The following is a 23,850-nucleotide window of genomic DNA, read 5'->3' as shown; positions in this document are numbered from 1 at the left end:
TATTTCGATAGATACTTTTGGTGTTAATTATACTATAGAAAAAAAAAGAAATTAAAAGGGGGACAAAAAAAAATAATACGTTCCGATAGTCTAGCACGAACAAAGGGTACCACCACGAACCAGAGTCGCGCATTTTCTTCGAAAGAGAACGAACTAACGAAATAGTCTTCTTCTCTTTTCCCCCTCCCCACCCTTCGATTTCCTCGTGGCCAAGCAACGGAACGAAATTTATTGTAGGACGAAAGCACGGCAAAAGGAAGCGGATGCACCGCACCCATATCGTTTAAATCGAAACTAACGTCCTACCGAAAGCAATCATTCCGATATATCGCCAATGTAAAAGATCACCATCAATTAAAACTAAAAAGTCAGAACGAGAAGGAGAAGAAAGGGCGGAGGGAAAGGGCGGAGGAAAAGGGTGGAGGAAGAAGACCAAAGTAGGGGAATGTGCAAACGTACTTGAACTATCGCACAAATCTTTCTTACCATGAGTCATCATCCTCGAAACTTTTCTTTTTTTTCACATTAAAATATGGTTTATCATTTTAATGTATATATATATATATATATATAAAAAAAAAAAAGAAATTAAGATAATTGTTGAACTCTGATAATATTTAACGAATAAAACTTATTTGACGATCGATATCATTCCGAATTAATAAAGTTTAATTCGGTTTAAATAATACGTGGAAGGGGGATGAAGGTTTAAATATTGCATAAGATAGAAAATCCATTCTTCTGCAAAATTTTCCATGATATATTTATAGCGGGATAAAAATAAAATAAATCCTCGTTTATCTCTCCCTCTCTCTCTCTCTCTCTCTCTCTCTCTCTCTCTCTCTCTCTCACTCGCGTCTCGAATTTAATATTTAATTATAATACTTAACTGAGATTTAACCATTGTCGTGTATATATATCGACATATATTTTATTGTTGTGTTTAATATTCTTACGCAAGAATAAACATATTATAGAAAGAAAAAAAAATAAAGATAGAAGAAATAAAAATGACTACACTGCTATTTAAACGATTACCTACCCGATTAACGGTATATCAGTGTATTTATATACGTTTTTTCTTTTTTTAACATTTTTTTTTGTTGCACACGAATGAACATTACAAACAAAAAAGAAAAAAAAAAGAGAGAGAGACAGAGTGAGAGAGAAGAGGTTTGCAGAGGCAGAGTACGAAGAGAGAAACGGGATGTGGTGAGGTCTGGCCGAAGGAAATGCGTTCGGTGGAGGGGAAAGGGAAACCTAAGCCGCCAGAAATAGCATCCCTTCCCGCATCATGTAGCCAGATCTTCTGCATGCACCACTCGTCGTCGTCGTCGTCTCCGTCCTCTCCGTCGTCTTCGTCATCGTCATCGTCATCGTCATCGTCATCGTCGTCATCGTCGTTCTAGTCACATGCACTGCTGCTGCCCCAACATTCTAACACACTACACACACACATACACATTTGGGTCCGAACGTTGCCGGTAGTACCACAAACTTTGTGCCCTATGCTCTCTTACCTTTCTTCTTCTCCTTCTTTTTTTTTTTTTTATCTATCTACACCAATCTCACCGTTGCAACCTTTCCCTTTTCATTAACTTTCCAACGAGCTAACGGTCAGGTAAAGAGCGAGTCTAATATTTGACTTTTTTTTTATTCCTTCTCTTTTTTTTCTTTTTTTTTTTTTTTTTTTTTTTCTCTTTCATCGTTAAAAATAACGACAAAACATTTTACGCTAAAGGGAATATTTTTATTTAATATTTTCTGCTGTTTGAAAATTATTTCTTTTTTTAATCAACACAAAATGAATCGTTAAAAAGGGAAACGATTTTTTTTCGATTAAACGATCAGCTAATAGAATGATTTTATTTCTTTTTTTTTTAGAGAATATTAAAATTCAATTGATTTTCTACATACATTTAATAAATAAGTATAACAACGTTATAACGTTCCTTTTGTGAAAGAGAAATATAGTAGTAGTAGTAGTCTAAAATGTGTTAATTATGTGTGTGTACACTCCGTAACTTGGTGAAGCATGTGCAACAAGAGTTGTTTTATGGAAGAAGATAGAAAGATAGAAAAAGAAGGGGAAGTAAGGGTAAAGGTAGGAGAAGAAGAAAGGAAAGAAAGAGAGAGAGAGAGAGAGAAAGAGAAGAAAGAGAGGTCAACGACGATGGCAGGCCAACAAGATTTAAGAGAAGGGGAAGGGAGAGGAATAAAGAGAGGGAAAGACCAGAGCGCTGGTTCTACGTTCATTCATGAAACGAACGCAGGAGAGAATGACTGACTGATGTTAGTGAGAGAAAGAAAGATAGAGAGAGAACCAAGCCAATTGTCAGACTCCATTGGTATTAATATCTTTTTACGTGTGTGAGTTCTATATTAGATGCATATATGATTTACAAGGGGTTTCAAACATTAACTATATTTTTTATATTCAAATTTTCTTCTTTCTATTTATTTTATAAAATTAATCATTTCTCTCTCTCTCTCTCTCTCTCTCTCTCTCTCTCTCTCTCTCTCTCTCTCTCTCTCTCTCTCCGATTCTTTCACTTTTTTTTTCGTTTTTATTCTCTTAATAAAAGGGCAAACATATGTGTGTGTTGTAAAGAAAAAATCGATTTTTCTAATGTGTGGGTTGTTTTCCTATCGATGACGCACGTTATCTCTCTCGTACACACGTTGTTTTACAATGAATATTATTTAATCGTTGTTTATGAATTACGAATATTATATGAATATTTATTTACGTTAATAAATATATATATATATATATACATATATATATATATATATATATATATATGTATGTATATATATATATAAACTCACTTTGATCCATCTGTGATCGATAGGATAGCCACCTTTTCGGGTACCAGGATTTTCCTCGTAAAAATCCTGATCCTCCTCCCCGTAATCGTACAGGGATTCCATATCCATGTCGTCTGGAAGAAACCAAACAAAAAGAAATAATTCATATATATTTTTAATCATAAACGATCGATTCTCGTTTTTTCAAATTAGTTCAATAAACATTTTTGCTTAATTTCTATAAAACTTTTTTCTATGATTTATCTTCTTCTCTTTTCTTCTCATTGTTATTATTATTATTAATAACACGTTCAAATAGACTCTCTCTCTCTCTCTCTCTCTTATTCTTTTTTATGGGACTTAATTTGTATTATTTTGTCGTTATTTGTTCTTTCATTAAATGATCTATCTTTTAATGTTAGATTATCATAGAGAAAGAGTATTTTGTAGTGTTCGCAAAAGATAACGTTTATAAAATGATTAAAATACAATTTGGTGGATCGACATGATTGGTTGGTTGGTCCAAACGCGTGATCTTGTCGGCTTCGTGTATAGTATAGGAAGTTTCGAACCCTGCTTTCTACGGAGATCAAGTTACCCCGACTGGAAGTCTAAACGACAGATGGTAGGTGGAAAAGTGCTCGAGCAACGTCGATCGACTCTCTCACGGCTCTTTATGCTACATGCCAAGGATGAGCTAAAAGAACTTTTTTAAATACATATATAGGTATATATGTTACTACCTTCCATTTACAAAAAAACAAAACTCCATAGAAATCTTATAAGATACTTACAAATATATATGCAAATATTAAACTTCATTAATTAATTAATTAATATAGAATCAAGGATTTTAATCAATTAAGATTTAGTTTCATATCGATGTTAATTAATTACTCGCCATTTTTGGTTATTAAATTTATATAAATGTGTCCTCGATAATTATGGTAGTAAATTAATTGAACAAATTTGTATATACCTTAATCGTTTATATTATATTATTTCTATTAAATTAATTTATTTTTAGCAATTTTTATATTTACAATTAATATAAACCATAATCATAATTACCAACACAGTCTCATTCAAATAAGATAAAATCCTTAACAATAACAAAATGAATGAATAAATAAATAAGAATTATCTTGCTTGTATAATCAATCAAATTATCTGTTTATCATAAATACTTTCAACATGGCAGAGATCTATTCGCCAGTTTTAACTGGTTTATCTATTAGATCATTATCGCAATCGCGAACAAAGGTATCATGTGTTTCCCCGAACAGCTTATCTGCTTATATACTTGCTTGCAGGTAAAAAAAAAAAAAAAAAGAAAAAATATCATGTCATCGATATATTGTTGTTGTATTCGGAAAATGTTATTTTCTTTTTTCGATCACTTGTTAAGCCTATTAATTAATTAATTAATTTAATTATAATAATTTAATTGATATTTCTTGTAAAATATTGCTCTTCGATTAAACCGAGCTATACTTTGTTCTTCTTATTACTTGGGCTACGTTACGCAATTAGATATTAAAACAGATAACGTTGAAAATATTAAAACTTTCACGTTAATCAATCTTCTCTTTCGATTATCTTATGTAATATTAAACTTAAAACACATTTAAAATAACTTTTCATACAATATAAGTACCTACGTCCGATAGATTAGAGCAAGGAAAAAAGATATAAAATAAAAATAAAAATAAATCAACTCTACTTTTGTATGTGCATTTATTTTTGATGAATGAACACAAAAGAGAAAATAAAAATAGTAAATTTTTGTAGTTTTACATTTTTTAAGATACAATTTAACATCAAATGTTATTTTGTACGTATTATTAAACTTATAAAAATGAAAATAAAAAATATACATAAACCGTAAGAAAAGGACGATAGAGTATCAAATAAATTATTAATATATTTATTGCTAATTGTTTTAACAACAATTGAACTCATACTCTTTTACTCTCTTTCTTTCTTTCTTTCTTTCTTTATAAACAGAAATATAATAAATAACAAAAAAAAGGGAGTTTACAGTGAACAACTGGGATTCGAATGGTTTAGACAAAATTTATATCTAAAGATTCCACTTTAGTTTTTCAATTTACGAGCTCGAAAGGAAGTGGATAGGATTGAAAATGAAATTGGAGACATGGTAAGAAGAGGATTGGTCCTTTAGGAAGCTGAAACATATCCGATTATGTGAAGAACATTACTCTGGCAACATGTATCTATGTATATAAAACAAGAAAGATGCACTTATTGCTACCGCGATTTTCAGATGCGGGTAGACATTCTTCTTAGGACGCTTAGATCGTTGTATTCTGGCTAACGCAGTACACGACCCGTATGGAAAAAGATCGTGAACCCCATAAAAAGAAAGAAAGAGAAAGAGAAAGAGAAAGAAAGAGGAGAGAGAAAACAGATGAAATTATTTTTATCAAAGCTATGGCGACGTTCAAAGGCAAAAACAAAACGGAATTAAAAAAAAAAAGAAACAAACGCGTTTGGGATCATTTTAGCTCCCGCCATGGTGTTTACAAAAATTCTACTTCAAAGCATTAAATTCTCAGTCGGTTAAATTATTTCTACCATAAATAAATTCGATGCACGTAAAAACCGATATGGTAGATCATAAATTATTAAATCGCGTTTTAACAATCAAATAATCTTTTTTAATATTTTTTGAGGGAAATAGTAGACAAATTCTGAGCCTTTTACATTTAAAGTCTGTAAACAAAATTCATTTGAACAAAGCAATAATAGAAAATAATTTGTTTAGATAATCTAGGAATTGTTGGGTTCCCATAAAAGTTTTAAAAGTGATTGTCCTTTTGATCTAATGTTTTGTGGAAAAGGATTCAATCAACGTTATTATCGAAATTGAATGGAAATCATTTCGGCATTACTATTCGGTTGAATAGTAAAACAAGTTGTTAGCACTTGCCCTTTTTTAGGTATCCCTTTTTTAAAAGTTAAAAGAATTCGATTCGCAAAGTTCATTTGTACGGTCTCTCTGTCGTTTTGTTTTTCAAGACTTTGGAGGGCTTAGGGCGTCCTCGTTCTTTGTCATCATCACACAAGCTTTCTTTTTCTTTCCCTTTGTCTTTTTCTCCCTTGACCCTTCCCGTTCGTCTTTCTTTAGTAAAGGGACAACGAGCGTCACAAGAGAAAAGATGCTTCGAGATCGGAGCGACGTTGCCACGCCATTTTTTTTTTTTTTTTTTTTTTTCAACAACAAAATTACACGGAATTAAAAAATAATTTAACACTTTACAAACATTCATTAATTAATAATAATAATAATACTTTTCTTTCTCATTATTTACATGTAAAGTGTGAGTCAAAATCCATTAAACTAAAAATATGTAAACTTTTAACAATTAATTCGACGATTTTTAAAACTTAATCTACAATTAATAATCTAATTAATTAAATAATATCGAAATATAAAGAAATATATAAATACTTTAAAATATAATTTGAACAAACGTTACGCCCAATCGCCGATATAATTTACATGAAAATAAATATTTTTAATCAGATCCCTCGCGCGTTTTCCAAAATTATCTTAAATAAATCTACGAAAATTCGATAAATCATATCGATAAATTTGAATTTATATTGCATTGGAATTATCATGATGAATACTCAACGAACAATCACGTTCAATAAGCCGATCGTTTTAGCCGTCGTATTATATATAAATATCTTCTTTCTTATAAATTAATAGCCTTAGTGTTTGATAAGACGTATTTTTAAATAAAATATAAAACATTATCCCCCAAGGAAAAACTGAAATTTTTCTTGGCACGAAACGCTTTTCAAAAAGAATTTTTATATGGTATCATTTACAATAATTACCAACTGCTATCCATTTTGGGTTTAATCGCGGATTACGTAATTACTACGTGAGTCAAGTAAAAAACGCGCAACGCATTAAAAACACGAATTATATACATTCTTTTATGAATAATAATAATCATCATCATCATTATTTCTTTTTCACGAAACGAAAAGTTTAATAAGAAACGAACTTTAAAAAATCTTTTATATTATATATAATAAAAATAAAATTAATAATATTATTGTGTGGTTATATATCCTAACGCGATAAAAAGAAACCATTTAATCTAATTTCATAATTAGCCTTTAAAAAAACAAAATGGTGTAGGGTAAAAGATATTATGTAGAAAAAAAAGAGAAAAATAGGGAAACAAATAAAATATAAAAACGAAGAATAATTTGATAATATAAAATCAAATGTAAATAGAATAAGAAGCGTGATTTTCGATTGGTCACATATGTAACGCATATGTATGGCATGTGTATATATGGAGAAATGGGATCGTAAAAGAATATGTATATAAAAGAGGGAGAGACGATGTGACAACAGTGTTAGTGTTGCAACTAATGGTGCCGAGCCAATGATGCCACCACCAGTCTAGCGGTACGAACTAACACGATGTGATAACCGGTGGGAGACACATCGCTTATCATCTATTCATTTATTATTTTATTATGCATTTTATTGCTACTACCGACATACAGATACACAACACATATATACACATGTACACACGTGTCACAGAGTCCATCATCATAAGTGTACACGTCGTGCATACTTACACACCGTGTGTGTGTGTGTGTGTGTGTGTAAGTGCACTCGTAACAGGAATCGTTTTCTTAACTCAGTCAGCGTTATCTTATCACACGTTGATCCTTACATGTCGATACCACCTCAAAATAAAAAAATATTCTTACACTCTTTCATTTTAAATATATATTTGTGTGTATAGATACGTGTAACTTTTTATTATTACGTCAATCGATCTTAATTGTATTTTTTTTTTTTAAATACAGAAGGAATTTTATAAAACAAAAGATCATTATACGAAAGGAAAGTATAATACACACATACACATACACATACCCACTTGTAATACGAATTTGACCAATCATCATCGATTATTTTCTCGATAAACGAATCATTTTGATCAAAATAATCTATTATCGTAGATATTCGTTAAACGAAATGTGCATTTCTTAAAGAATAGAATATATGTATATGTGTAGGAGAACTTGACCGGCTATGTATTTTAAACATGTGCGTGTATGCATGCATGTATATATGTGTGTGTATTTCATTTCTATCTCATAGGATGCTAGCCAACGAAGAACTTTGTCAAAACAAATACATATAAAGAGAGAAAGAAAGAGAAAGAAAGAGAAGACAAGAGAAGAAAAGAAAGAGAGAGAGACAAAGAGAGAAAGAGAGAAAAGTTAGATACGTAGGCGTTAGGCGAGTTTTATCATAGGGTTCTTAGACGTTTCATAAGAAAACGCGATGCAAGTCGAACGCTTAGAGAAAAACGATTATACCATATATTCTTAATAACTCTTAATTATCTTTAATTACTTCTAAAACTTAAAAAAAGAAGAAAGAAAATTTGAATATAAAATTAGTCAAATTATTTCGAAATTTAAATATACCCGATCCATCATGTTGAAAGATTGAAACTGTAATGATTCATTTTTTCTTTCTTTCATTCATTCATTCTTCTCCTTCTCTACATACCCGTTTTATCGTGGCGAATAGCACGAGGCAGGTATAAAGGTTAAACCAAAGTGTTGTAATGCACGTATAACACGAAACAAAAACACGTAGCACAAAAGGAGTAATAATCACGTGTACAACTGCTAGGCGCACGCACATCGGCAGCACTAACGCGGTCTACTCCGTTTACACAATACAACTTACAGATATATTATGGCTTGCTTCGTACCCGACGATCATGAATGAAACTTAGACCGGGTACTGGCCCCTCCCCTGCAACCACCCCGACCAGCCCCCCACCTATCAACCATCAGCCAATGCCCCCCCCTTCATTTCTCCTCTACTGACCCAACTCCTCTTCCCCGCACTCTGTCATCTCATCGCGATCCCACTAATACAAGCATAATCATTTCGGTAGGATAACTTATCCCGCTTTCTGATTCGTCGATTAATCCGCCTCCATCTTACTACTTCTTTACCCGTTATCCTGCTTTTTGATTGGTCCAATCGTTCCTAGAGGATTTTCGATACATTTAGTGCCAAATTCAAATCGAATGGACAAATTGTTTTGATCATTTTTTGATTTTTGTATGGTTTCATTGAAAATTATAAATTTCTGAAATATTTAAATGAGATGATAAATGTAAAGGATAATTTCCATCGTCTTTTAAGTATACTTTTTATGGTTTTAGTTTATAATAAATCATTATTGTTACAAAAGGTTAGATTTTCAAGAAAGTTTAGCTTGTACTGAGAACTCGCCTTTCTTTTTATGCAAATAGAATATACGTATGCAATGCTTGTAGTTTCCTCAAACCAATCAGAAGAGAGGACTAAAAGTACGTTATTTTGAATTTATTTGAAAGATTTAAAACGTTTACAGAAGTATTTCTAAGCTAAGAAAGATTGGTCGTGGCCGATAATTTGCGAATGTCGTGAATATACACAAACAACTGAATAAGTGTATTTAACACTAATGATCGTTTGGTACGTTTAATTATAAGACATTTTAATTTATTCATTAGAAATGATATTGTTTTGCTAAGAAGAATTAACTTGGACGTTATCATTAGTTAAATTTTGTTCTATGTGTTATATTTTGTACACATTTTATATTAATTCGTAAGTATTAATTAATCTTATCATACTAGTTAATATTAAGGTTTAAGTTAAATTTTTGTATTGGCGTATATATTTTTAATGTTTGATTTTGTACAATTGTGTGGTAATATATTTTTTCCAGACTATTCTTTTTATTTTAAGAGAAAGAGAAAGATAATTTACTTTTTTAATTAAGTATTAGTTTTCTAAGGATGCTGAAAGGAAAAGAAAATAATATTCAAACAAATTCGACTACCAATCAATTAGATGACAAACTACAAGTTAATAATTTAAAACGATTGAGAATTGTAAATACCACAAACTTAGTATTGAAGAACAATCAAGATATTAAAAAAACTGATAATAGAGTTGTGCAATATGATAAAACTGATACAACTAAAAATAATCAAAACCATATTTCCAAACAATTGTCTAAGAAACCTCCTTCTGCGTCTGAGTCAACTGAAGTAAAACTTCAAGATAACTGTGATAATGCTACTAGTAATAATAATGACAAAAAAGATGTTGTGACTGCGAATAATACTGAACAGAATGATGCGAATAATAAAAGTAATAAAAAGAAATGGGTGCTTACGGATTTTGACATAGGACGTCCTCTTGGTAAAGGAAAATTTGGAAATGTTTATCTTGCTAGGGAAAAAAAATCTAAATTTATTATAGCGATGAAAGTATTATTTAAAGCACAAATGCAAAAGCAAGGCGTTGAAGACCAAGTTATGTTGTATCAAGTGCAAAGAGAAATTGAAATACAAACTCACCTAAGGTTTCATTTTAAATAATTCTTTTACGATTACCCCCATCACATTCCGTAATCAAAAAAGAACAAATAATAATTAATTTGTATATTTTCTTTTTATAGACATCCTAATATCTTACGTATGTATGGCTATTTTCATGATGAAAAAAGAGTATATTTGATATTAGAGTATGCTCCGAAGGGTGAATTGTATAAAGAATTAAATGCACAGCCTGACAAACGTTTTGACGATGTTAGGTAAGTTTTCTTTTTTTCTAATATACTTTTATAAGTGTATTAAAAAAATATAATAAAAATATTTACAGAACCGCCACTTACATGTCGCAATTAGCTGATGCTTTAAAGTATTGTCACAGTAAAAAAGTAATACATCGTGATATTAAACCAGAAAATTTATTGCTCGGTTTAAAAGGTGAATTAAAAATGGCTGATTTTGGTTGGTCTGTTCATGCACCTTCATCAAGACGAGAAACGTTATGTGGTACTCTTGATTATATACCACCAGAAATGGTAGCTGGAAAGACGTATAATCACACCGTAGATTTGTGGAGCGTGGGAGTACTGTGTTATGAATGTTTAGTTGGTAAACCTCCATTCTATGCACAGACTTACGAAGAAACATATATGAGAATTAAAAAAGCTCAATATACATTCCCTGATTTTGTTAGCGAAGGCGCAAGAGACTTAATTTCAAAGGTAAACTGTTTATTTTATTACTTCCTATTGTTTAACTATTTTTATTTTATTTTATTTTTTGTTTGTTTGTTTTATAGTTACTAGTTGTTAATCCAGAAAAAAGACTACAATTAGAAGATGTTTTAACTCATCCTTGGATAGTGAAAAATCGCACAACAGAACCCTATGTGCAGTGATAACTATATTACTTTTATTTCTAAGACTGTCGCTATGTTTTAATAATCTAATAAATGACGGTTGATCTTTCTTAATTTAACGGATAGATCAATTGTATAGATGATTTTATAATCAAATTTTATAACTTAACAAAATAAAACATGTAAATTGCATTATTTCATTTTATTAGATAATATTTCGACTATATATAGTGAAATATTTATCAATTGTTTAATTTCACAAAAAATTATTAATATGATTTATTATTATTAACTATTATCGGAATTATATATATATATACATTACAAAATAAAAATTTTAATGTGGTATCAATCATCTATTCGCTAGATATGTCGTCGAATATTAGAATAATGAAATTTATTTGTGTGATTACATTGGACTGAGTACAGAAGAAAGAAAAAGAAAATTTTAGTACGCAAAATGAAAATATTATCATCGTATATCTAATTATATAAGACACATTCCGTTGATAAAAAGAAATCAATCCTTTTCATTTGTAAGTATTGTAAATTGTTTCGGTATTTTAATAATAATAAAAAAAATCCATTTTGTCAAAACAATTTAAACAATGAAAGTAATTTTTAAAGTCAATTATTATATAAAAATATTATCAATTAATCAAATAAAATTATATTGTATTTTAGTGCATACAAAGTAGTATACCATTCGTTTATATAGATAACATAAAATTTATTTATGTTTTATAAAAACTGTTATACAAGATAATGTTCCCTCAAATAAGATATCCGAACATTATCGTTTCATTATCTTATCTTCTCTTGTCTTGTTTATTAAATGATTTTTTTTACTATATAATATCAACATCAGAATAAAAAAAGGAATATATCTACATAATTTGTAAACAGTGAAACTTAAAAATTCTAATGTATATCATTTCTAACGTAAAAATATTATCTTACATAATATTTATTTCTAATGTTCATAAAAATTTAGATAGGATTTTGATAATGGAAGAGAAGTGCCACAAAATCTTTAATAAAATTGCTTTATGTTTCCATCGGTTCCATCGGTTCCATTGCTTCCATAACTACATCCACTATTGGTGTTTCTAACTGAGTATTATCCATAGATGTTACCTCTGAATATTTCTTAACTGAATATAGCTTTTTTAATTTTTCGTAGTTTTTTATATCCTAAACATTTTAAATAATTTTTGTAAGAAATATTTTATTATATAAGTATATGTAATATATATGTATGTAGAAAAAAAGAAAAATTAATGGAGAGAATAAATAGTTGATTAATATTTTTTTAAGGCAAGCAAAATTCATTATTTTATATAATAATTACCTATGTTTCAAATACAATTACTTACTTTTTCATGAACCGATGGTCTAACTTTATCAAACGCAATAGAAATATGTCGCATGCAGATCTCTGGTTGTCCATGAAATCCTGTCATTAATTCTCGCAATGCCTCTAATCCGGCTTCCCTAATTAGCGATGCTAAATCAGCTCCGGTGAAGCCATCACACTTATCGTTATATCCAATTTCTCCCAAGTTTATATCTGCAGCTAATTTTGGTTTTGTACCATTCTATATGAGAAAAAATACGTAGACAACAAGTTAACGAGTAAAATATTATTTACTTACACTAACTCAATATCACCATTTACCTTAGTCAATGCTCTTATAATATCAACGCGATCCGCTGCTGTTGGTAAACCTACGTATAAAATTTTATCCAATCTTCCAGGTCTTAACACGGCTGGATCAATAATATCTGGACGATTGCTAGCAGCCATTAAAAATACTCCTTGTCTACCTTCAACCCCGTCCATTTCTGTAAGCATCTGATTAACGACTCTCGACGTAGCTGAATTGTCACCTTCTGTTCTCTTAGGACACAATGCATCCAATTCATCAAAAAATATAACGCATGGGGCAGAATTTCTTGCTCTCATAAAACATTGGCGTACTGCTTTCTCACTTTCACCAACATACTATTGATAGATGATAAAGTACATTGTTATTACTTAGCATTTTACAAATACACACAATTATGAACAAGAACAAAATTTATGATACATTACCATATTGAGAAGTTCAGGTCCCTTTACAGAAATGAAATTAATACCAGCTTCGTTGGCAATAGCTTTGGCTAATAATGTTTTACCACAACCTGGTGGACCACACAATAATACACCTGTAGCAGAACTCAAACCCAACGCTTCGAATTGTTCAGCATGACGTACAGGAGCCTAAAAAGAAGTAATAGTAATGATTAATAATCTGTATTAATAATTTTATATTTAATTTCAAGTAAGTTAATATATATATTTACAAGTATAGCCATTTGTAATTCTTGTCTGATATCCTGTAATGAACCAATATCATTCCACGTAACATCAGGTACTGTAACAAATCCTTCTCTTTTTGCGGAAGGTTGAACGACACGTAAAGCAACTTCAAAATCTCTTTCCTCGATACAAAGTTTCGATAATTTTTCTGCCGAAAGAGGTGGTTCGTTTTGTAACCATGTAAGTAAATTCGATAATTCTGGTGACTTAGATGGCTCTTGTGTAACATCCATTTCTAATCCTGCATTGGAATTTTCTGATTGCGTTTTACTATTAGATGATGCGGTATCTTCGATAGACGTTGTTGGACGTTCACCAGTAACAATGTTATCAACTAAATTTTCTGAGTTTTCAAATGTTGTGACTTCTTTATCAGTCTGAGGATTAATTACACTTATTTCAGGAGATTTAGAAACATCAACCTCCATTATTGTCTCATTCAAATCTTCAAAAATTCTATCGTAAAGAAAAAAAATAAATTATTATTAATTAAATAAAATAATTTAAGATTTTTATAATAGAAAAAAATAATGTTTGGTTTATGTTTACCTATCAACAGCAGCTAGGGCAGCTTCTCTAATTAAAGCAACGAGATCTGCTCCTACAAAACCAGGTGTCAGCGAAGCTACTGTTGATAAATTAACGTTAGGAGCTAGAGCTACTTTTTCTGTATGTACTGCTAATATCTTAGCTCTTGCATCTTTATCCGGTATACCAAGACAAACTTCACGATCAAAGCGTCCTGCTCTTCTTAAAGCAGGGTCTAAAGAATCTGGTCGATTTGTTGCTCCTATAACTAAGACTCTATCCCCATTTTCTTTTGAGCTTAATTCTACAAAAAAACATACATGATCTTAATATCTTTTCAAATATTTTATTCATAAGAATGATTTCAAATAAAAATGAACCATCTAAACACGACAGCAATTGTGCTACGATTCTTCGTTCCATTTCTCTTTGAGCGGTAGCTCTGTGAGGTGCAACAGCATCGATTTCATCGAGGAAAAGTACACATGGTGCAATAGCAACTCCTTGATCAAATAATTCTCGAATACGTGCTTCACTTTCMCCCGATACTCCAGCCACTAATTCTGGTGCTGCTACTTTTAATAGAGGGATTGCTAATTCCTAATTTCAAATATTTATAAAATATAAATATACAACACATAGAGGGTAATCTCATAAAGAATACTAATCAATCTTCATAATCATAAAAAAGTAAAGATACCAAATTATTTGATTATAATGAATTATTTTTGTATCTTTCCAAGTTGTTGAAAAATATGTATTAATAAAATATTAAACTTACTCCAGCAATAGCATGAGCCAACAAAGTCTTCCCACATCCAGGTGGACCATGAAGTAAAAATCCTCTAAGTGGAGATATGCCCAGTTGTTTAAATATCTCGGGGTGTTTCATATGCGCCAATAACTTGCATACCGTTTTCAAAACCTTATCGTTTCCACCCATATCCGCGAATGTTACTTTTGGCTCCGTAATCGGTATTGTTTTGACTCTTTTTGTTAATGGCAATTGCCCACTATCAGTTTCTTTATCTCTTTGTCTTTTTCTAGTTGTCGTTTCTATTGACGGTTTAGAAGTAGAAGTCTCGATCTTTATCTAAAATATTAACATTATTATGTTACATTTTTAAATTAAAAGATAAAATATACTTATGTATCTGTGTATTACCATTTGGGCCGATTGTTGCCTCTCTTCTTTAGAATCGTTGGATTTTTGGACTGCTGATGGAGAATCTGCATTTTCTTGTAAACTTTTATTAGCTACCACGGAATTTTTCTCCTTTTCCTCAGACTTTTGCTCAGATTTGTCAATATCGTCATCGCTACTAATGTCAATAAGCTCTTTGTCGCTGGAATTTCCATTCTGCTTGCCCTTAGATTGCTTGAACATTTTCAATAAAACATCTCCAAATATAGCAGGTTGCGGATCTGACTAAAATTTATTGATTTTCTTTGAAAGATTAATAAGAGAAACTATAAAAGGAAATATGAATAATATTTATTATGTACCTCAACATCAACTTCATCTTCGTCCTCATCATCCTCATAAGAGTACCATTCACGTGAACTCTTTTTAGCAAACATTTCTGTAAGTTCGTCGTATGCTTTACGTACAAGTCCTCTGAATGCGTTTCGTTTTTTCGCACGATAATCCCGATACTTTCTTTGAAGAGTATCAGCCATCTCATTCACATCAATATATACTTTGTTTTCATTTTCATGCATGTACTGCAATAAAATACAACGGTATAAGATATTAAGAAAATAATGCTTTCTCATTTATATATTGTGTGTATTATTAATATAATATGTATATATTAGAAATTATATACATTTGCTTATTAGATTTAAAATATCTAAGCATACAAAAAGTATCATTTTCTTCATTACTTGAATAGATGAGAACAAATACAATATGTAACATATGTTTTATACCGTGCATTTATAATATTATCTTATATGAAAAGAAAATATTTGTATTTTTCAGATTACTACAATAATCTATAAGCAAAAGTAATAATCGTGATAATAGTATATGTAAAAAAAAAAAGAGAAAAAAAAGTAATTATACATAACGTAGGTTATATTGGTTCGATAATTTCAAATTTTGTTCTATTTTACAAATGAAACTTGCGAATTCTTCAAACAGTTTATTAAAAAAGAAAAGAAAATAGAAAATAATAAAAACAATGAAATTAATCTAACTTTTATTTCTCTCTTATAAATTAATGAAATATAAACATTACCGTTTGTACGCGTGATATTAATAATTGATCTTTGAAAAATCGGTGACAATTATCAATTTTGAGTTTATTGTCCATGCTTTTTGATTTATAATCACCGCTAGATCCTTGCAAGGGTATGATATCAATCGACGAATTTAATTTTCCAACTTTTTGCATTTTCGTAAAAGATTCAATGTACTAGCAATCACAACTATTTGAACTACGATGAATTCTACTTCACAAATAACTATTATCTATTATATCTTCTGTGTTATTAGAAACGCTTGGTTAAGATGCATAGATACGTTACTGATCATGCATTAAACATATAAATTATTTCAAACATTATTCTATCCACATATTTTAATACTAACATCCATTTACTTTTAACTGATTGGACAAGCTAATAAATTCTCTTCGCTCATTGGTTGATTCGTTTTTATTATGTAGTGTATATTTACGACATTAATTTATTACATAACATTAATAAATCATTTTTATTACTATAATCTATATTTATAATTATATTTATAATTTTATTTCTTTCTTTAATTAAACAGCAAATGGAAATGAAGGAATTAAGATTTTTTACGCCATTAAACGCCATTCTTAAATTAACCAATCAGAGAAGTCAAACTTTTTGTCCAGGAAGTTTTCTTAGTGAAATTCTGAGAAAATTCATTAATTGAAAGTTTGGAATTAGAACTATAGATATTTAGGAAATAAATTTTTGAATGAATATTCACATAATTTCTTTTTTTACTTATTTAAAAATGTTTAAAAGTTAGCTGTAAACAAATATATATTTCTATAATATACTTATATACGTTAAGTATATATATTTATGTAATATATTTATATGTGTAAAGTATATATTTATGTATTAAAAATATAGATAATAAGGAAGTAAATTTATTAATGAAATTCATGTAACTTGTCTTAACATTTTAAAAATTAACTATAAGCAAATATATATTTATGTATAGAATAGTTGATTCTTAATGGTCTCACTTTAAGTATAAATTTGTCCAGGTAAACACAAATAAATTAATGGTGGTATTTAGAAATTATTCGATTATTTAATAAATTATATTTTATTACATTTAGATGACTGTGGATAATGAAACTAGTGATCAACAAGTACTTTTTGCGACAGGAGGTTATGATCATACAATTAAATTATGGCAACCACATACAGGAAATTGTGAACGTACATTTACAGAGACAGAATTTGTATCCTTTTTATGTTTTTGTATAATTCATTGTGAAAAATTTATCTTTATTAGATACTTGTATTGAATATATTTATTTAATTAATATGAATATTTTTCTTTAATAAATCTTAGCAAGTAAATGCTCTGGACATTACACCAGACAAATATTTTATAAGTTCAGCAGGGTATCAACATATTCGAATGTATGATTTGGCAACAAGTGATCCTAATCCTATAGTTACCTATGAAGGTGGTTCCAAGAATATCAGCGGATTTGGCTTTCAGGTTTTACAAAACATTAAAATCTTATCGAAACATAATGTAGAACCAAATTTTACTGTATTGTGATTATTATTACTAATCTTTTTAGGAAGAAGGGAAATGGATGTACACTGGAGGAGAAGATTGTTCTGCACGGATATGGGATCTTAGGTATGTTAAATAATTTAAAAAGAATTTGCATCGGTTAATAAATATTCAGAATTAATGTTTGTGTGATTGTATTTCAGATTTCTCAACGGTAAATGCCAAAGAATATTTCAAGTCTCAGCCCCTGTAAATTGTGTATGTTTACATCCTAATCAAGCAGAATTAGTAGTGGGTGATCAAAGCGGTGTTATACATTTATGGGATCTTCGTTCGGATCATAATGAACAATTGGTATATAAACAATTATAAATAAATAATCTTCTGTCTTTATATGAACATATTTTCTTATTTTAGATACCAGAAACAGAAGCTTCTATTCAAGATGTAACAATAAATCAAGATGGTACATATATGGCTGCTGTAAATAATAAAGGTCATTGTTACATCTGGACACTTTCAGGAGGTATAGGAGAAGAACCAACTAAACCTATTCCTCGTCATAAACTTGTAGCTCATAAGCGTTATGCCTTACGTTGTAAATTTAGCCCTGATTCTACGTACGTAAAAATCTAATCTTATTTTGATAATTTTTAATGATGAAGAAATGAAAATTACAAAATAATAATATTTAGCCTGCTCGTGACTACATCCGCTGATCAAACCGCCAGAGTTTGGAGAACCACAGATTTCTCTGAAGTACAGGTACTTCAACACGAAGCTAAACGTTGGGTTTGGGATGCAGCCTTCAGCGCGGATTCACAATACATATTCACTGGTAAAAATATTATATGTATAATAATTTCATTAAGGACAAAATTTAATATGTCTGTTACGTTTAGCTTCTTCTGATGGAATTGCAAGATTGTGGAACGTTTCAACGGGAGCGATAGTACGTGAGTATAAAGGTCACCAGAAAGCAGTAACAGCCTTGGCGTTTTATGAAGAAGCTGTATCTATGGCTTAATAATTAAAAAAAAAAAAGTGTATAGAATAAAAATCTTTTATAATTTATTAATTATAAGAAACTAGTTTTTTCCCTACAGGATAGCACACAGTATTATTTAAAGAAATAATATTATATTTACGATCTAATATACGTATATGTTACATATGGGCAATATGTATAATAAGCAGGTATTTCACAGATAGAAGGTTTTGCTCAATTTATAAAATATATTTCAGTGGGGTGTATTTAGGGCACAAGGAAAGTGAAAGAAACTATTGTAAGTGAAACAAATACTGAAAATTTAAGAATCCCTCTCCTTCCTCGTGCTCTAAACACAATAAACTGAAGCATATTTTATTGATTGGCCGCAACCCTCTGAGCATTTTGTAGAATGATCGGATATTCTATACAATGCCGGCAGTAATACATTACCCGTAATATATGCATATATACATATGTAATATATGTATATGTAATATTATAATTTAATTTATGAGTGTGAGTAAAAAGAGCAAATATATTATTTCAGATTATTTAAAATTTAATCGAATGCGTGATTGAATATGAAACAACAAAAAATTTTAAATTCGAAAATGTTATTATGTCAAGCTTTAATGACGACGTTCATCCGGCTTATCACGAATGAATGAATGACTTGTCGTTCGTAGGACTTCAGCGATACATATATTAAAAGCGAGCGAATGCTTAGTTTAGATCAGTCGAACGCTTATACGCGAACGAACATTATCTCAAGACGTGTCGTTTGTCGTGTAGTGTTTGTATTCAAATATTACTATTTACGAAATTCTTTCGAAAGTTTGAAATAAATGATATCGTGTATAAACAGTAACGCTTAGAAGAGATAACGTTATTATCATTCTATTTCTTAGTTAGTGTTCATCTTGTTCTTTTTTCTTTTTTTTTATTTTACTTGCTTATCTAGCTTCTTGTCTCTATTTCTCAATATATTTACATAAATATATTCTAAGCATCCGTAATAATAATATTCAATTAAAATGATCCGTAAGTTCATTGTTAGAACATCGAAAAAAATATTAGAGCTGCGTATTGCAAGAAAGGAACATTTTAGAAATGTACATTTCAAGTTTTATCCTAACGCAAGGTCGTTAATATCCGAGCGTGAGTAAATTATATGTCCCATAATTGTAAGTAAAAACTGTTATTACACAAAAATTTCTTATTGTTTATTTATTAAACATTGATAACGAATTGAAATAATAACTTGTAAAAGATATTGTTTTATCTTTTATTTTTTTCCTCTTAAATATTATTTTTAGCAAACGTACTGATTACGTTAATGAATAATAATAAGGATAACATAGAACGTTAAGTGTGTATATAATTACTTAGGTTTGTCTTTTTATTTTAATTTTATTTATTTCTAAACGACGAGCAAACATATTTACGCGAATGTGTATTCAATCGAGATTTAAATTTTGCACCCTACTGAATTAATAATTTACTATTCGTAGGAAAAACCGAAAAATTGAATATGTATCAAGCCATTAATCAAGCTTTGGACATTACTTTAAAAAAAGATTCATCCGCAGGTGAATATATCATTCTTTTAACATAAATAGAAACAAAAACGAATTTATATAGTTGATTATACTAAAAATTACTTATGTCTCTTTTACATAAGATTATTTTACAAAAATGTACATGACACTGATAACAACCAAGTATTAATGAAGATAAAAATATTTTGTATCGAGAAATAATATAAATAAGTTTTTGCATTGACATATATAATAATAAATATAATTACGATAAGAATCAATATGAAAGAATATTAAATGTAGAATATATTGACAATGGTTATTTTTTTTCTCATACATTTATGCAAATAATTTTGCATGGTTTTTTTATTTTTTAAAATATTATATTTTTTAATACAGTCATTTTTGGAGAAGATGTTGCATTCGGTGGTGTTTTTCGCTGCACCGTAGGATTACAAAAACGTTATGGTTCCGATCGAGTATTCAACACACCTTTATCCGAACAAGGTATCGCAGGTTTTGGTATCGGTTTGGCGAATGTTGGTGCAACCGCCATTGCAGAAATTCAGTTTGCCGATTATATATTTCCTGCATTTGATCAGGTTATTTAGTTTTCCAATTATTTCTTTCTTTCAAATATTTCTAGATTCTATAATTAAAAATATTATACGTATGTTTTTATCTTTTAATTATTATTAGATAGTAAACGAAGCGGCTAAATGCAGATACAGAAGCGGCGGAATGTTCGATTGCGGAAAATTAACGATACGGTCACCTTGCGGTGCTGTAGGGCATGGGGGACTGTATCATTCACAGAGTCCGGAAGCTTATTTTGCTCACACACCTGGATTAAAGGTTTTTATTTAATAAATAACGATAAAAATTTAATATTTATTATATTAATATTTTTGTGTAATGTCAGTAAAAGAGAAATCTATTTATTACTAATGGTCGATATTAATAGAAATTTACGTATCTATTGTCGGTAAAACAGTAATTTGGTATAATATATCTACATGTACAGTAAGTGAATTATATATATATATGTTACCGGCATAGTAGGAAATCCGGTAATACTAGCAATACTCGGGCATTGTCCTCAATGCAAAGTGCCTTTTGACAAATTCAGAAATATATTCATATTTCTCACATTTCTTAGAAATTCTTGAGAATGATAAATGAGGAACCGGTAAAGTAAAAAATCTGATAGAAAATATTTCGTACTAAACCCGCTTATCTTCCGATACGATAAAGAACAAAAGATACTAATGTTTTATGATCAAATGAGGTATGGACGAATGAAACGCGAATAAATTTTCTATTACGTTATCTTTATATCTTTCCTTTTTTATTATTTATTTTTTTTTTATGTAAATGTGTTAATTTCTTTAGAACGGATCATTAATTTTATTTTCCTCGTTTGTAGATCGTAGTACCTCGAGGTCCGGTGCAAGCAAAAGGACTTTTATTGAGTTCTATTGAGGAGCCAGATCCTTGCATAATTTTGGAACCTAAGGTCCTTTATCGTACGGCTGTTGACGAGGTCCCGGTTGGACATTATAAAATTGATATTGGTAAAGGAGAGATTGTTAAAGAAGGTACTTTTATTTATACCATCAACACACTTTTTTATTATTTATTTATTTATATAAAGGGTATACCATGAATTGGTCTGGATTGATCCAAATTTCCTAGATTAGTAATTTTATAATCTGAAGTAAACATATTAGCTTTAAAAAAGATATCAAACTAAAATAATTGATTTTTAATTTTTATTCAATTTTCATATAAGTCTCTTATACAGAGAAAAATATATATTTACTGTATATATGTATTTTTGTTTTGACGAAGGAAAAGACGTGACTCTCGTAGGATGGGGCACACAGGTGCACGTACTATTAGAAACAGCCGATCTCGTCGAGGAGAAGCTCGGTGCATCTTGCGAGGTGATAGATCTTCTTTCCATTTTACCTTGGGATGTTCAACTAGTTTCTAAGGTAATCTAATTCTTCTAATTTGCATATTTACAATTCGTTTCAAATAAGTTTATCAGTAATAAAAGTATAAAATATATTTTTTTTTAATATCAGACTCTTCTCATTTATCAGGCACCATGATCTCAGTATATTTGAACTTTAAACTATAATAATAGAGAATGAATAAGAAACGAAATAGAGGTAGGCCAGGGTTCAAGCAGTTATCTTCTGGACTCAGGTCCAGTGATGCAGATCGTAATTGGAAAGTTAGTTTCATTGGTAAATTCATAGAGATATATTCCTGGTTAAATCATTCGTTTCTTTCTCACTATCTCTCTCTCTTTCTCTTTCTCTTTATTTCTCGATAGCACTCAACTCTCGAGACTGGCGTTGTTTGCGCAACTGAGAAACTGTTTCGAAGGCTCCTCATCGAGAAGGTTGCTAATCGGAGATTAGGTCTCTTCAACACAAGAGAAGGAGAAAGATAAAAAGAAAAAAACAAGAATGATAAAGAGAGAGAGGGAGGAGGAAGAGGAGAAAGAGAGAAAAAGAGAGAAGGTGAGAAAGAGCACGTGTTTCTTGCGTCTTCGGAACGAAATCAGCCTGCTCGGATAATTCGAGATCCGCGATCGAACGGCAAGCGTTTATAAGGACTCTATCTATCTTTTCCGTTCCACCACGTGTTCTCTCCTCCTTGCGTAATGTCTCCGTGCGCATTCGCTCATTCGCGCAAGTTAGAACGTCGAACGTCGTTGTTGGATGGATATGGCTGAACTATCTCGACCGAAACGACCGAGAATATCTTTCCAATAAACTTTCCCGCTTACGATATATTACTTCTTATATAGAGGGGGTTTCTAATTTCTTTTTTTTTTTCAATTGTTTTTATTTTTTGTCTACTACAAGGCACCTTTGTATAATTACTAGGTCATTTGTTGTAATTATAAGCATACTTAAACGAATGTATAATTATATATATATGTGTGTTATATTTTCTATTCGAAAAATATGATTGACAGAAATGAAATTTTTTTAATTGATAAATTGAAGGAAAGAATACATTTTTTAGTTAGCATATATAATTTTGTAGTATACGTTATCGTTAATTATTAAGATCATTCATTATAACGGTAAGCATACTAACAACCCGTACTAACATCTATAAATATATATATTATTTTATCCTAGAAAAATAAAATGAATAAAAATGTAATTTTTCGAATTGATAAATTGGAAGAAAAAATTTCTTTTGTTAGATGTATAATTTTGTAGTATACTGGATACCTATGCATAATTATTGGATCAATTGTTGTAACTGCAAGTATACTTACACGCACGCGTAGTAAGTATATATTCTATTTTTCTCTATTAGAAAAAAAAAAAATAATTCATAACGAGTTGTCTGAATAAACACAGTGAAGAAAAAGAGAGTGGTATTATAAAGTATAGAATCTACAAAGGTGTTATTAACGATAAATAAAGATAGACAAAGGTATCGTGTGTACGACGTGTGTCGTTGATGACGTAAAAAGCGCTGACAGGCTTCAAAAAATACAAATTGCCTCGTAAAACTCTGATAATCCAATTGTAACCGACTTGATCTTTCTCTCTCTCTCTCTCTCTCTCT

General features: G+C 30.0%; 5 protein-coding genes across 14 annotated transcripts in view; 3 read left to right on the top strand and 2 right to left on the bottom strand.

Annotated features, from left to right (window-relative positions):
- The window catches only part of LOC106787803 (ETS-like protein pointed), an 82,244-nt gene extending 73,602 nt beyond the window's left edge, over nt 1–8,642 (bottom strand). For 5 of the 7 annotated variants that reach the window (XM_014750470.1, XM_014750471.1, XM_014750474.1 and 2 more), the window contains exon 1: nt 8,396–8,642. In XM_014750470.1, coding sequence (XP_014605956.1) covers nt 8,396–8,533 — 138 coding nt within the window. In that variant the 5' untranslated portion in view covers nt 8,534–8,642. Of the gene's footprint in view, nt 1–2,832; nt 2,946–8,395 lie in introns of all 7 variants that reach the window. The other 2 variants (XM_014750472.1, XM_014750476.1) reach the window with 1 other exon arrangement.
- Nucleotides 8,643–9,253: 611 nt separating this feature from the next.
- LOC106787818 (aurora kinase C-like) lies at nt 9,254–11,678 on the top strand. 2 transcript variants are annotated; one of them, XM_014750514.1, is made up of 6 exons: nt 9,254–9,496; nt 9,618–10,096; nt 10,178–10,259; nt 10,356–10,490; nt 10,559–10,949; nt 11,027–11,678. In XM_014750514.1, the coding sequence occupies exons 2-6, from the start codon at nt 9,688–9,690 to the stop codon at nt 11,123–11,125; spliced, it is 1,116 nt and encodes a 371-aa protein (XP_014606000.1). In that variant the 5' UTR covers nt 9,254–9,496; nt 9,618–9,687; the 3' UTR covers nt 11,126–11,678. The 2 variants fall into 2 exon arrangements, with proteins under 2 accessions (XP_014606000.1, XP_014605999.1); XM_014750513.1 differs by having other exon boundaries at nt 9,618–10,259.
- A 69-nt stretch (nt 11,679–11,747) lies between these two features.
- On the bottom strand, nt 11,748–16,495 carry LOC106787817 (nuclear valosin-containing protein-like). 3 transcript variants are annotated; one of them, XM_014750509.1, is made up of 11 exons: nt 16,220–16,495; nt 15,483–15,701; nt 15,142–15,405; nt 14,758–15,069; nt 14,357–14,576; nt 13,998–14,280; nt 13,433–13,904; nt 13,182–13,349; nt 12,765–13,091; nt 12,463–12,684; nt 11,748–12,280 (listed from the first exon to the last, which is right to left on the bottom strand). In XM_014750509.1, exons 1-11 carry the CDS (start codon nt 16,373–16,375, stop codon nt 12,134–12,136), a joined length of 2,790 nt encoding a protein of 929 aa, XP_014605995.1. In that variant the 5' UTR covers nt 16,376–16,495; the 3' UTR covers nt 11,748–12,133. The 3 variants fall into 3 exon arrangements, with proteins under 3 accessions (XP_014605995.1, XP_014605997.1, XP_014605998.1); XM_014750511.1 differs by having other exon boundaries at nt 15,142–15,354; XM_014750512.1 differs by lacking the exon at nt 16,220–16,495 and having other exon boundaries at nt 15,142–15,401; nt 15,483–15,573.
- Nucleotides 16,496–17,104: 609 nt separating this feature from the next.
- LOC106787819 (target of rapamycin complex subunit lst8) lies at nt 17,105–18,764 on the top strand. Its single transcript, XM_014750515.1, has 8 exons — nt 17,105–17,230; nt 17,306–17,431; nt 17,545–17,697; nt 17,783–17,844; nt 17,922–18,072; nt 18,136–18,338; nt 18,414–18,556; nt 18,621–18,764. Exons 2-8 carry the CDS (start codon nt 17,306–17,308, stop codon nt 18,743–18,745), a joined length of 963 nt encoding a protein of 320 aa, XP_014606001.1. The 5' UTR covers nt 17,105–17,230; the 3' UTR covers nt 18,746–18,764.
- Nucleotides 18,765–19,485: 721 nt separating this feature from the next.
- LOC106787820 (2-oxoisovalerate dehydrogenase subunit beta, mitochondrial) lies at nt 19,486–22,287 on the top strand. The gene is made up of 6 exons (XM_014750516.1): nt 19,486–19,893; nt 20,221–20,298; nt 20,647–20,849; nt 20,947–21,102; nt 21,674–21,845; nt 22,099–22,287. Exons 2-6 carry the CDS (start codon nt 20,241–20,243, stop codon nt 22,251–22,253), a joined length of 744 nt encoding a protein of 247 aa, XP_014606002.1. The 5' UTR covers nt 19,486–19,893; nt 20,221–20,240; the 3' UTR covers nt 22,254–22,287.
- The last annotated feature ends 1,563 nt before the right edge of the window (nt 22,288–23,850 follow it).

Source organism: Polistes canadensis, unplaced genomic scaffold (genome assembly GCF_001313835.1).
Source record: "Polistes canadensis isolate GaletaPanama2010 unplaced genomic scaffold, ASM131383v1 scaffold_115, whole genome shotgun sequence".
Classification (NCBI taxonomy): Eukaryota; Metazoa; Arthropoda; class Insecta; order Hymenoptera; family Vespidae; genus Polistes; species Polistes canadensis.
The sequence above is the reverse complement of the archived record's forward strand: the minus strand, read 5'-3'. Positions and strand labels throughout refer to the sequence as shown.